This window comes from Ornithorhynchus anatinus, chromosome 5 (assembly GCF_004115215.2).
Source record: "Ornithorhynchus anatinus isolate Pmale09 chromosome 5, mOrnAna1.pri.v4, whole genome shotgun sequence".
NCBI lineage: Eukaryota > Metazoa > Chordata > Mammalia > Monotremata > Ornithorhynchidae > Ornithorhynchus > Ornithorhynchus anatinus.
The window spans coordinates 72,028,756-72,040,723 of record NC_041732.1 but is presented as its reverse complement, the minus strand read 5'-3'; the positions used below and the strand labels follow the sequence as shown (position 1 = coordinate 72,040,723).

General features: G+C 59.7%; 1 protein-coding gene across 1 annotated transcript; it reads left to right on the top strand.

Moving 5' to 3' along the window:
- Positions 1 to 1,819: 1,819 nt before the first annotated feature.
- Positions 1,820 to 11,900, top strand: ZBTB48 (zinc finger and BTB domain containing 48). Its single transcript, XM_029065056.1, has 11 exons — positions 1,820 to 1,902; positions 2,512 to 3,195; positions 4,307 to 4,548; positions 6,484 to 6,595; positions 8,383 to 8,475; positions 9,154 to 9,240; positions 9,690 to 9,844; positions 10,087 to 10,223; positions 10,787 to 10,951; positions 11,271 to 11,359; positions 11,543 to 11,900. The coding sequence occupies exons 2-11, from the start codon at positions 2,515 to 2,517 to the stop codon at positions 11,837 to 11,839; spliced, it is 2,058 nt and encodes a 685-aa protein (XP_028920889.1). The 5' UTR covers positions 1,820 to 1,902; positions 2,512 to 2,514; the 3' UTR covers positions 11,840 to 11,900.
- Positions 11,901 to 11,968: the final 68 nt, after the last annotated feature.

The following is an 11,968-nucleotide window of genomic DNA, read 5'->3' as shown; positions in this document are numbered from 1 at the left end:
TCTGCCCTTGAGTTTCTGTCCCGCTTAGGCCAAGCTGTGAGTTCCGAGGGAGGGGGCAGGAACCCCGTGATGGACATGGCGGGCGGGTCTCCTGCAGAGCGAATTTGGGGATGCAATTCAATTGTATTTACTGAGGGCTTACTGTGTGCAAAGCAGCGCACTGAGCGCTTGGGAGAGTACATTATAACAAGAAACACTTGTCGGCTGTGTGACTGTGGGCAGGTCACTTCACTTCTCTGTGCCGCAGTTACCTCATCTGTAAAATGGGCATTAAGATTGTGAGCCTCACGTGGGACAACCTGATGACCCTGTATCTCCCCCAGCGCTTAGAACAGTGCTCTGCACATGGTAAGCGCTTAACAGATACCAACACTGTTAAACAGACACAGTCCCTGTCCACGAAGAGCTTACAGTCAAGAGAAGCAGCGTGGCTCGGTGGAAAGAGCCCGGGCTTGGGAGTCAGAGGTCATGGGTTCTAAACCCGGCTCCGCCACTTGTCAGCTGTGTGACTTTGGGCGAGTCACTTCACCTCTCGGTGCCTCAGTTACCCCGACTTTAAAATGGGGATGAAGCCTGTAGGCCCCATGGGGGACAACCTGATGACCCTGGATCCTCCCCAGCGCTTAGAACAGTGCTTGGCACATAACAAATACCATCCTTATTATGATGGGAGACGAGCATAGAGCGTTGGCTCAGTGGAAAGAGCACGGACTTTGGAGTCAGAGGTCATGAGTTCGAATCCCAGCGCTGCCCCTTGTCAGCTGTGTGACTGTGGGCAAGTCACTTCACTTCTTTGGGCCTCAGTTACCTCATCTGTAAAATGGGGATGAAGACTGTGAGCCCCACATGGGACAACCTGATTCCCCTGTGTCTACCCCAGCGCTTAGAACAGTGCTCTGCACATAGTAAGCCCTTAACAAATACCAACATTATTATTATAGAGCCTAGTGCTGGACGATGAAGGGCGGGGTGGGGAAGTGGCAGAGGTAGGGGCCACGGGTCTCTTGTCCGCGTGGCTCAGTGGAAAGAGCCCGGGCTTGGGAGTCAGAGGTCATGGGTTCTAATCCCGTCTCCGCCGCTTGTCAGCTGTGTGACTTTGGGCGAGTCACTTCACTTGTCCGGGCCTCAGTTACCTCGTCTGTCAAATGGGGGTGAAGCCTGTGAGCCCCATGAGGGGCAACCTGATGACCCTGTATCCCCCAGGGCTTAGAACAGTGCTCGGCACATAGTAAGCGCTTAACAAATACCAACATTATTATTACTGTCCCTTGGATGGGGCTGGCCGGGGCCCGGCGTTGCCTAGGCAACCCGATGGGGGGCGGGATTTTGGAGCGAAGCCGCCGCTAGGGGGCGGGGCCGGGGGCTGCCGCTGGGGACCCCTTTGGCCAGCAGGTGGCAGCACGGCGCGGCGCGGCCCATCCGTCGATCCGTCGATCCGTCGGTCCGCCCGCCCGCCCATAGAGGCGGTTGGGCGAGTGTCACCGGGCCGCCGGGCCCCGACTCCCCTCAGCCCTTTGCTCGGCCAGCGGTGGCCCTCCCGCCCAGACGGACGTGACCCCCGGAGCCCCGCTTCCACCCCTGCCCTCTCCAGGCCCCACCCCTGGCGTGCTGCGTCCGTGCGTCACGTCCGGCGGCAGCTCGGCCCAGTCCCATCGGAGCCTCGGCTCGGGCTCGGCGTCGGCTCGGGTTCGGCTCGAGCTCGGCTTGAGCTCGGCTTCGGCTCGGCTTCGGCTCGACGTCGGCTCGGGTTCGGCTTGACGTCGGCTCGGGTTCGGCTCGAGCTCGGCTTCGGCTCGGGCTCGGCTCGGCTTCGGCTCGGGCTCGGCTGTGCTGTGCTGCGCCGCGCTGCGCTGTGCTGTGCTGTGCTGGAGCAGTGTCCCCCGGAGGTCGGCGGCGGCCGGGGTAGGTGAGGCGGCGGGAGCGCGGAGGAATAGCGCAGCCGGGGAGCGGGGCCGGGAGCGTGGGGCCGGGCAAGGACCGGACACCCTCCCCTCCCCTCCCCTCCCCCGCCGGCCCTAGGGCGCCTGACCACCGTCCCCGCTGCAGCCTTCCCTTTCCGGGCCTCGCCTCTCCCCTTACCGCCCCCCTTCCCGGGTCCCTCGCCTCCCTCCCCCCATCCTCCCTTCCCGGACCCCCGGGCTCCCTCCTACACACCGAGGGGTCGAGGTCACCCCCGTGCACCCCTGGGTCGTGTCCCTACCCACCCACCGAGGCGGTCGGGGTCACCCCCGGAACACCCCCCCCACACCCACCGAGGGGGTCGGGGTCACCCCCGTGCACCCCCGGAACACCCCCCACACACACCGAGGGGGTCGGGGTCACCCTCGGGCACCCCCGGAACACCCCACACGCACACCGAGGGGGTCGAGGTCACCCCCATGCACCGCCGGGTCGTCCTGTCCTCCCCCCTCCCCCCCCCGAGGGGGTCGAGGTCACCCCCGTGCATCCCCGGGTCCCCCCCAACCCCGGGCACGCAGCATCCCCGAGCGGAGGCTTCCCTGTCCCCCGCAGACGATGGACGGCTCCTTCGTCCAGCACAGCGTGCGCATCCTGCAGGAGCTCAACAAGCAGCGGGAGAAGGGCCAGTACTGCGACGCCACCCTGGACGTGGGGGGCCTGGTGTTCAAGGCCCACTGGAGCGTCCTCGCCTGCTGCAGCCACTTCTTCCAGAGCCTCTATGGCGTGGGCACCTCCGGCAGCGTCATCCTCCCGCCCAGCTTCGCCGAGATCTTCGGCCTCCTGCTGGATTTCTTCTACACCGGCCACCTGGCCCTCGACGCCGGCAACCGGGACAAGGTGCTCTTGGCCGCCGTGGAGCTCTGCGTGCCCGAGGCGGTGGCCCTGTGCCAGAGCTTCGAGCCCCAGGCCTTCGCCGGGCAGGAGCCGGGCCCCCCGGGCCCTCCGGAGAAGCCCCCCTTCGAGGACACCGACGGGACCCTCGAGCGGGGAGTGGATTCCGACGGCGAAGACGACCCCGAGGCCCGCGCCCCCGAGCCCGGCGCCGGCCGGGCCACCCGGAGGGCCGAGCCCGGCCTCTCCGGACCGAGCGAGACCCCTGCCCTGCTCCGGAGGAGGCACAAGCCGGCCTTGAAAGCCACCGTCCTTGACGAGCAGGGACCCCGAGACTGTAAAGAGCCCAAAAGACCCTTTGAGGCAGGAGGTGGAGGTGTCCAGCTGCAGGGTGGCAGCAATGAGGTGGCGGCCCGGGTTGGGCGGCGGGGCAAGGGTGGACGGGAGGTTGGGTTCGAGGCTCGGTGGGGGAAACGTCTAGAAGTCTCTATTACCCGAAGCCAGAAAGGCGAGGGGGTGCCCCGCGGTCAATGTGTTTTAACAGATCTTTCAGCAGCAGTGATGGTTTCGCTGGGCCATCACACCGTCTTGCCCAGCCGGCACCGGGAGGCCACTGGTTGGGGTGAGGGAAGGTGCCGCCCCAGGGCCGTGGGACCTAAATGTTTCCCGAGGCACTCGCTGGTGTTCTAAGATAGTCCTTTGTGTGTCCTGCCTGGAGCCCTCAGGTTGGGGTTTTTGCCCGGCCCCAGCACCTCCTGGGGTGGCTCAGGTTCAGCCACCTGGGAAGTGTTGGCTGGTGGGGAGGAGGGGAAGCGCCTTACGGGCAGAGCAGCCGGGAATTCCCCAGCCATCTAGTCAGTCATATTTATTGAGTGCTTACTGTGCTCAGAGCACTGTACTAAGTGCTTGGGAGAATACTGTCTACAAGAAAACAGGCACATTCCTGCCCACAACGAGCTTAGGGGCCAGAGGGGGAAGTGGACATTAATAGAAAGAAATAAAATGACTGATCTGTACGTAAGTGAAGTGGGGCCGGGCGGGGGTGGTGAATGAGGAGAGCAAGCCAGGGAGACACAGAAGGGAGTGGGAGAAAAGGAAAAGAGGGCTTAGGGAAGGCCTCCTGGTTGAGATGTGGCTTCAATAAGGCTTTGAAGTGGGGGAAAGGAAGTATCTACTGGATATGAAGAGGGAGGCTGTTCCAGGCCAGAGGCAGGATGTGCAAGAGAGGTCGGTGGTGAGAGGTGTGAAGCTAGACCCACCCAGGGGGTGTCTGACCCTGAGAATGAGGTTGGGAGATGTGGCTTCCTGGACTTAATTTACCAAATTAATGGTGCCTCTGAGCCTTGAAGCTGACTGGAAGTTGCTTCGCCTTTTGCCCCCTGCTTCCGCAGAGGAGACGTAGCCCCGGGGCCCTCTGAAAATCTTTGGGTGACCGTCCCTCCCTTCCGTACCCCTCACCCGCTCTCCTTCCCCTCACCCGCCCCCCAACTTTATTTCGGTGCCTCTTCTGCCATAGTGGGAAGTTGTGGTTCAAGTCGAGGATGACGGTGATGGAGATTACATTTCCGACACAGAGACTGTGAGGACCAAAAGGAAGTCAAATTTAGGCCAAAAGCCTGGCCCCGAGGAGCCGGTTCCGAGTGCCGGGACCCTGGCGGCTGAGCCCCCCGGGAACAGAAAAGGTACAGCTGTGCCGGTTGAATGCCCCACATGTCATAAAAAGTTCCTCAGCAAATATTATCTAAAAGTCCACAACAGGTAAACATTCTGTTTTTCTATTCCCATTCCCTCCTCATCCTCTCGCCCCTGGTCCCTGCGGGGTTCTCACTTGCCAAGCGGCAAATTTTGGTCTGCAGGGGCAGGGGGCATACTCCCTGACCTGGCATCCTCGTGAATGTTCACTCCCTCAGCCACTAATGAGAGATCCTGCTGCTGGGGGAAGCCCACCCAGTCCCCTTAATGGGAGATGGGCTTGGTTGTGGGGGCCCTGTGCCACCTTCATGTGGGCATCTTTTAAATATTGACAGAAACCCAGCGCCCACCTGTTTTTATTTCTTCTGCCCGTGGAGGGGTAACAGCAAGTGACCCTAAAGGGAAGTCGCATCTAGAAGAGGGGGCCAGGGCAGGGAGTGATTGGAGATAGCTGTAGCAACGTGTCCTGGGCCTGAAGGTTGGACAAGAAATTGAGCCAGCTGAGACCTGGGCTTAGAGTGCATGGGGAGGGGAGAGAGGAGAAAGAGGAAAGGGAAACGGGGAGAGGAGGCTCACTTTTTCCAGAACCTCAGCTTAAGGTTGCTGGTGGAGTCTGAGGATGTGACCTTGAATCTCCCAAACTTGTAGTGGCGGAGCCATGAGTGAATGTACCTCCCCCCCGCTCCCCCCCCTTTCCCCATCTGGATCAGACCTGATAACTTGCTTGTAGAAATTACAGATTTGTTGGTGGGCCATATCTTCTCCATGTACTTTTTTCCTTTTTTAAAAATGATGTTTAAGTGCTTACTATGTTTCAGGCACTGTACTAAGCACTAGGGTAGATTACAAGCTGTCTTGTATCTATCTTGAGAAGCAGCATGGCCTAGTGGAAAGAACATAGGCCTGGGAAACAGGAGACATGAGTTCTAATCCCAGCTCTGCCACTTGCCTGCTTTTATAGTCGTGGTCAAGTCTGTTAAATTCTCTGGGTCTAAGTTACCTCATCTGTAAAATGAGGGTGAAGATTGGGAGCCCTATTCGGGACGGGCACCGTGTCCAACCTGATTAGCTTGGCCCAGAGAGCCTGGCACATAGTAAGTGCATAACAAATACCATTAAAAAGAGCAACAATAAAAAAAAAAATTGCTGATCAGATTGGACACAGTCCCATGCCCGACATGGGGCTCACAGTCTTAATTCACATTTTATAGATGAGGTAACTGAGGCACAGAAGTTAATGACTTGCCCAAGGTCACACAGCAAACCCATGGCGGAGCCAGGAATAGAACCCAGGTCCTCTGACTTGGGCTCTTTCCACTAAGCCATGCTGCTTCTCCCCAAAAAGCACTCCCCGGGAGATCACCAGAAATGACTCTGTTGAGAGCTGGGAGACTCCAAGGAAACCACCCGTCACATTTCATCTTGTCTGGTTTGTCCCGCCAGGTGGGGGGCTGTCATTTGGGACCTGGAGTGGGGCTGGTTCCCCTCTCTGAGGCAAACCTCACTCCACCCGGCTGAATTCCAACCCTCCCTCTGGCCTCACCTGGCCGGCCTCTGTTGCAGGGATAGTCGTCTTCCTCCTCCTCCTCCTCAGCGGTTCCCCGGGACCCCGCATGTGGCCGTGACTGTTTCTTCTAGCGACACTCAGTCCCCCAGGCCGGAGCTGGGGCTGGTCGCTAGTGCCCTGAGTCCTCCTGGCCCTCAGCTGCAGCTCTGGTGTTCCCATGGTCTTCATGGTAGTGTCCTGGAGGCTCCTTGTGGGGAAGCGGGTGTTGGGGGAGGGAGGCAGGAGCAGTGGGGAACTACTGCTACTAATGGTGGGGCTGGTGGGGGTGGTGGTGGAGGTAGGATTTATTCGAAAGGCCCTGGGTGCAGTGCACTGTACTGAGTGCTTGGGAAGACAAAACAAGCTCACAAGGAGCTTACAGTCAGTGGGGAAAAGGACAGTGGAGGAAGGAAGCCCTCTGCCCCCAAATTCCTCGCGAATTCTCTCCCTTTCAGGAAACACACTGGGGAGAAGCCCTTTGAGTGTCCCAAGTGTGGGAAATGTTACTTTCGGAAGGAGAACCTCCTGGAGCATGAAAACCGGAACTGCATGAATCGGTCGGAGCAGGTATCTGGGGTGGGAGGGGAGGAGTGGGGAGAGGGGAAAGGAGGAGCCTTTCCCTGGCTGAGGCAGCTCCCTGATTTCTCCGGGCCCCAGGCCGTGGCCTTGGGGAGTAGCCGGGCCCAGGCCTTGCTTAAGCTTGCATCACCACCGAGACCAAAGATCAGTTTCATCAACCACTTCTCATCTAAGTGACTCTGTCCTGAGCCATCGGGGGATGGGAGAGGGCCTGGGGGATTGGAATTGGCTCAATCAAACAGTCAATCGTTACTATTAATGTGCCAGACACTGTACTAAGTGCTGGGGTGGTTACAGGCAAAGTGGGTTGGATATAGTCTCTGTCCCACGTGGGGCTCACAATCTCCATCCCCAGCCCTGAAGCAACTGAGGCATAGAGAAGTTAAGTGACTTGCCCAAGGTCACACGGCAGTCAAGTGGCACTGTCCTAAGCACCTGGGAGACTATGGTATAACAGATACACTCCCTGCCTGCAACGAGCTTACAGGCTAAAGGGGGAGAGTCTCCAGAAGGAGAGCAGCGGCCTGATCGATCCATCAGTGGTATTTAATGAGTACTGATTGAAGAGCACTCTACTAAGCGCTTCATGCAGTCAGTCGTACATTCATTCTTATTCATTGAACGCTTACAATTTGCAGAGCACTGTACTAAATGTTTGGGAGGGTACAACAGGAGTTTGTAGGCCTGCGCCGAGCCGGCTGAGCTGGTGAAGGGAAGGCGAAGGGGCAGCAGCGGGAGCCTGAGGAGGGGGCAGGATTCACTGCCGCATTGTGGGCCCGGGGGTAGGAACAGACCGAGCCTATTGTTGGGTAGGGATTGTCTCTATCTGTTGCCGAATTGAACTTCCCAAGCGCTTAGTACAGTGCTCTGTATACAGTAAGAATTCAGTAAATATGATTGAATGAGTGAATGAAAGGGAGTAGCCGACTCCAGGGTCCAAAAGGACTGGGACTTTGCTTTCTGGGGCTGAGGGTGGTCCTGGGAGATGCTGAGCTCCCTGAAGGAATGTTCAGGCCCATGTTGGGTCAGTGGGCTGTAGGGAGAGCAAGCAGCCTGAACATCGCCCCCCAGCCTGCCACCACCCCTGGACAACTTGGACCCAGAAGCCATCCCTTCAGGACCCGGGCTCTGCCCACGGCAAAGCTCAGTGGCCCCCGGTCACCTACCTTGACTCTTTCTAGCGCTTAGAACAGTGCCTGGCACATCATAATAGTTATAATTATGGTATTTGTTAAGCGCTTACTATGTGCCAAGCATTGTTTTAAGCTCTGGGGTAGATACAAAGTAGGTTGTCCCACGTAGGGCTCCCAGTCTTAATCCCCATTTTCCAGATGAGGTAACTGAGGCCCAGAGATGTGAAGTGACTTGCCCGGGGTCACACAGCAGACAAGTGGAGCTGGGATTAGAACCCGTGACCTCTGACTCCCAGGCCTGTGCTCTATCCACTATGGAGAAGCAGCGTGGCTCAGTGGAAAGAGCAGGGGCTTGGGAGTCAGAGGTCACGGCTTCTAATCCCGGTTCCGCCGCTTGTCAGGTGTGTGACTTCGGGCAAGTCACTTCACTTCTCTGTGCTTCAGTTACCTTATCTGTAAAATGGGGATTAAGACTGTGAGCCCCACGTGGGACAACCTGATCACCTTGTATTCTTCCCCCACCCCAGCGCTTAGATCAGTGCTTTGCACATAGTAAGCGCTTAACAGATACTATCATCATCATCACTACACCATGCTGCTTCTCCATAATTATTATTATTTTGTGTTCACCTCTCTGCCCAGGTCTTCACTTGCTCCATGTGCCAGGAGACATTCCGGCGGAGGATGGAGTTACGGATACACATGGTGTCCCACACAGGGGAAATGCCCTACAAGGTCAGTCTCTGGGCCTCGATGAGCAGAGCGGGGAGGGAAAGCTGGGAGGGAGCCGGCTCAGTCAGGCAAAGAGGGAAAGGAGGGGCACTTGGGCCTTTCTATTTCTGGGCCCTCGCTCCCCTTCTCCCTTCCAGCCCCAAGCGCTGTGCCAGAGACGATGGCATCACCACTTGTGGCAGGGACTCAAGGAATGTGGCCCCTACTGTGAGCTTGTGCCCAGTGTTAGACTGACCGCAATTGCCCTGTTCCCTTAAGGGTTCCCTCTCCCACTCTATCTCCCATCCCATCTCCTCATTCCCATTTCCCATGCAGTGCCAGAATCATGTCCATGTGCTCCTGGAGAGAAGGTAGCCATGGTCCTCCCAGTGCCACCCCTGAAGAGGAACCTAGCTTCCTACCCTGCTGCAGCCTCAGATCTGGCCCCCGCCCCGTGAGCCGGAGGGTGGTTCTTGAGGTGCCGTTTCCAGGACTTTGGCCTCAGCTTGTCCCAGCACTGCTGCATGTAGGTCCTGGAGTTCCGGGATCAAGTCTTTCCCGTGTTGCTTTGTTCAGAGCACTGTCCCGGCCTGCACCACCTCACACACACCGCAGGACAGGGTCCCTTAGGGCACGCTGGCCCTGCCCCAGGCGGGTCTCCCCTCCCCGAGGCCGGGGGCTGACGTCAGGCTCTGGTTTCAGTGTTCCTCCTGCTCGCAGCAGTTCATGCAGAAGAAAGACTTGCAGAGCCACCTGATAAAGCTCCACGGGGCTCCCAAGCCCCACGCGGTGAGTTCCTCCTTGGCCTGCTGGGACCCATGGGGAGGGCTGTGGTGGGACCCCGTTTCCCTGACTCCCCAGGCAAAGGGAGACAGAGGGCATGTGACCCCCAGGCTGACTCCCGCCGCCCCTGCACTGTAAGCTCGTCGTGGGCAGGGAATGTCTCTGTTATTTTGTACTCTCCCAAGTGCTTAGTACAGTCCTCTGCACACAGTAAGCACTCAATAAATATGGTTGACTGACTGACTGGGCACCTGTCAAGAAGGAAATGGCCAAGGAGACCATGCTCGGCCCCCAATAGCCCTGGGTCCCGGGCCTCTGAAGCTTGTGGATCAGCCCCCCCCACGTCGCCTCTTGGGGGACCCTAGGAGACGGGACTGTGGAACGAGGCGGCTTTGCCGAGAGGCGAGACCCACAAGTGACCCCTGACCTTGCCCTCCCCACTTCCCTGTGGGCAGTGCCCCACCTGTGCCAAGTGCTTCCTGTCACGGACGGAGCTGCGCCTACACGAGGCCTTCAAGCACCGCGGGGAGAAGCTGTTCGTGTGTGAGGAGTGCGGGCACCGGGCTTCCAGCCGCAATGGCCTGCAGATGCACATCAAAGCTAAACACAGGTGCGGGCGGCTGCACCCCTCACCCAGCCGAGGCCAGTCTGCCCTGTTGCCTGTCTCTCCCCGCCCCCACGCCCCAGGGAGGGGATTGGGCCCAGGCCAGGCTTGGGAAGGGGGATTGGGGTGTGGTGCCTGACTGCCCCAGGTGTCCTTGGGTTGGGCTGGAGAAAAATGGAGTGTTCTGCCCTGGAGCCGGGCCAGGGCTGAACATCACTGAACTCCCTTTCTTCCCCCACAACCCCCAGGAACGAGCGGCCCTACGTGTGCGAGTTCTGCCATCATGCCTTCACCCAGAAGGCCAACCTGAACATGCACCTGCGCACACACACCGGCGAGAAGCCCTTCCAGTGCCACCTTTGTGGCAAGACCTTCCGGACTCAAGGTATGGGCTCCCCCCACCAGCGGCCCATGCATCCCTTTCCGGGGCTCATCCCTCCCCGAGCCCTGAGGGGACTCAGCTGGACTCCTGCCTCTTTGGGTCCTGGCCCCAGGGCCCTTCCCGGGCAGCAGCATGTCCTAGCGGAAATAACACGCGCCTGGGGGTCCGAGGACCCGGGTTCTAATGCCGGCTCTGCCCCTTGCCTGCTCTGTGACCCTGGGCAAGTCATTTCAATTTCTGTGCCTCAGTTCCCTCGTCTGTGGAAGGGGGATGAAGACTGAGAGCCCCGTGTGAGACCAGGAGTTTGTCCAACCCGATTATCTTGTCTCTACCCCACTGCTTAGTACTGTGCCTGGCGCGTAAGTAAGCACCTAATGAATACCTTTAAAGGCAAAAAACAAAACCCGTCTTCCCTTCTCCGAGGTCCCGAGGGATCCAAGCCTGGCACAGTGACCCACCCCTCTGCTCCCCAGTTAACTGCAGCCCCACTGAAGGAAGCCGAGGGCCGGTATTGAGCCTCCCTCCCCCGGCTCCTTCTCTGATCCTTTCCCTCCCTCCCACCTCAGCGAGCCTGGACAAGCACAACCGCACCCACACGGGCGAGCGGCCCTTCAGCTGTGAGTTCTGCGAGCAGCGCTTCACGGAGCGGGGCCCCCTGCTGAGGCACGTCGCTAGCCGCCACCAGGAGGGCCGGCCCCACTACTGCCAGATCTGCAGCAAAACCTTCAAGGGTAACGGCCCCACCCGCCGCTTCCTGCGCGGACACGGGAGGGGGATCCTGGGACGGGTTCTCTGGGAAGGGCCTCCCGGAGCGGTTGGATGGAAGGGATCGAGCCCGAGGAGGGTGGAGGAGCCAGCCCCTGTGGTCCGAGCTCTCTGGGGCCATGGCCGGGCTCCCCGGCTCTCTGTGCTCCCCAGGACGGGGATGGCACTCGCCGGCTCCTTTCGCCCGGTCCCGCCTCCTCCCCGGAACCCGGGCTAGGTGCGAGATGGGTTCCCAGCCAGGCTGAGCAGCCGCATCTCTCCTCCCTCCCCACCTCCCTCCTTCAGCTGTGGAGCAGCTGCGTGTGCACGTGCGCAGACACAAGGGTGTGAGGAAGTTTGAATGCACCGAATGCGGCTACAAGTTCACCCGCCAGGTAGGGGCGCCCTCCCCGGCTCCCGCCCTCCCCGGGCCTGAACCATTGCTGCCCGTCCCGTGGGTCGCTGCCCGTGTGCTCTGTTCTCAGGCCTTCCGATCCCGTCCCCCCCCATCCCCTGGCAGGCAGTGGCCCCGGCAGCCCGCGGCCCCAGCCCTCTGACCCACTCCCCTGCCTTGTCAGGCCCACCTGCGGCGGCACATGGAGATCCACGATCGTGTGGAGAACTACAACCCACGCCAGCGTAAGCTGCGGAACCTGGTCATCGAGGACGAGAAGATGGTCGTGGTGGCGCTGCAGCCGCCCCCCGAGCTGGAGATGGGGTCGGCCGAGGTCATCGTGGAGTCCCTGAGCCAGGGCGGCCTGGCCCCCGAGATTCCTAGCCAGAGACTGTGCGCCGAGGGTGGTTTCCATAGCTCGGACGTCATGGACCAGTCGCTCGTCCTCACGGCCACTATTCCCCAAGACTGTGACACCTAGCGCTGACCCCTGGGCCCCCTCCCACCCCGGCTGCCAATAAAAGGTGGCGCTTTGGACTCAACCAGGTGTCTTCCTTGGCCGTGGCTCCATTGGATCAGAGCAGTGGGGTCAGGTGGGGATCTGGCCTCT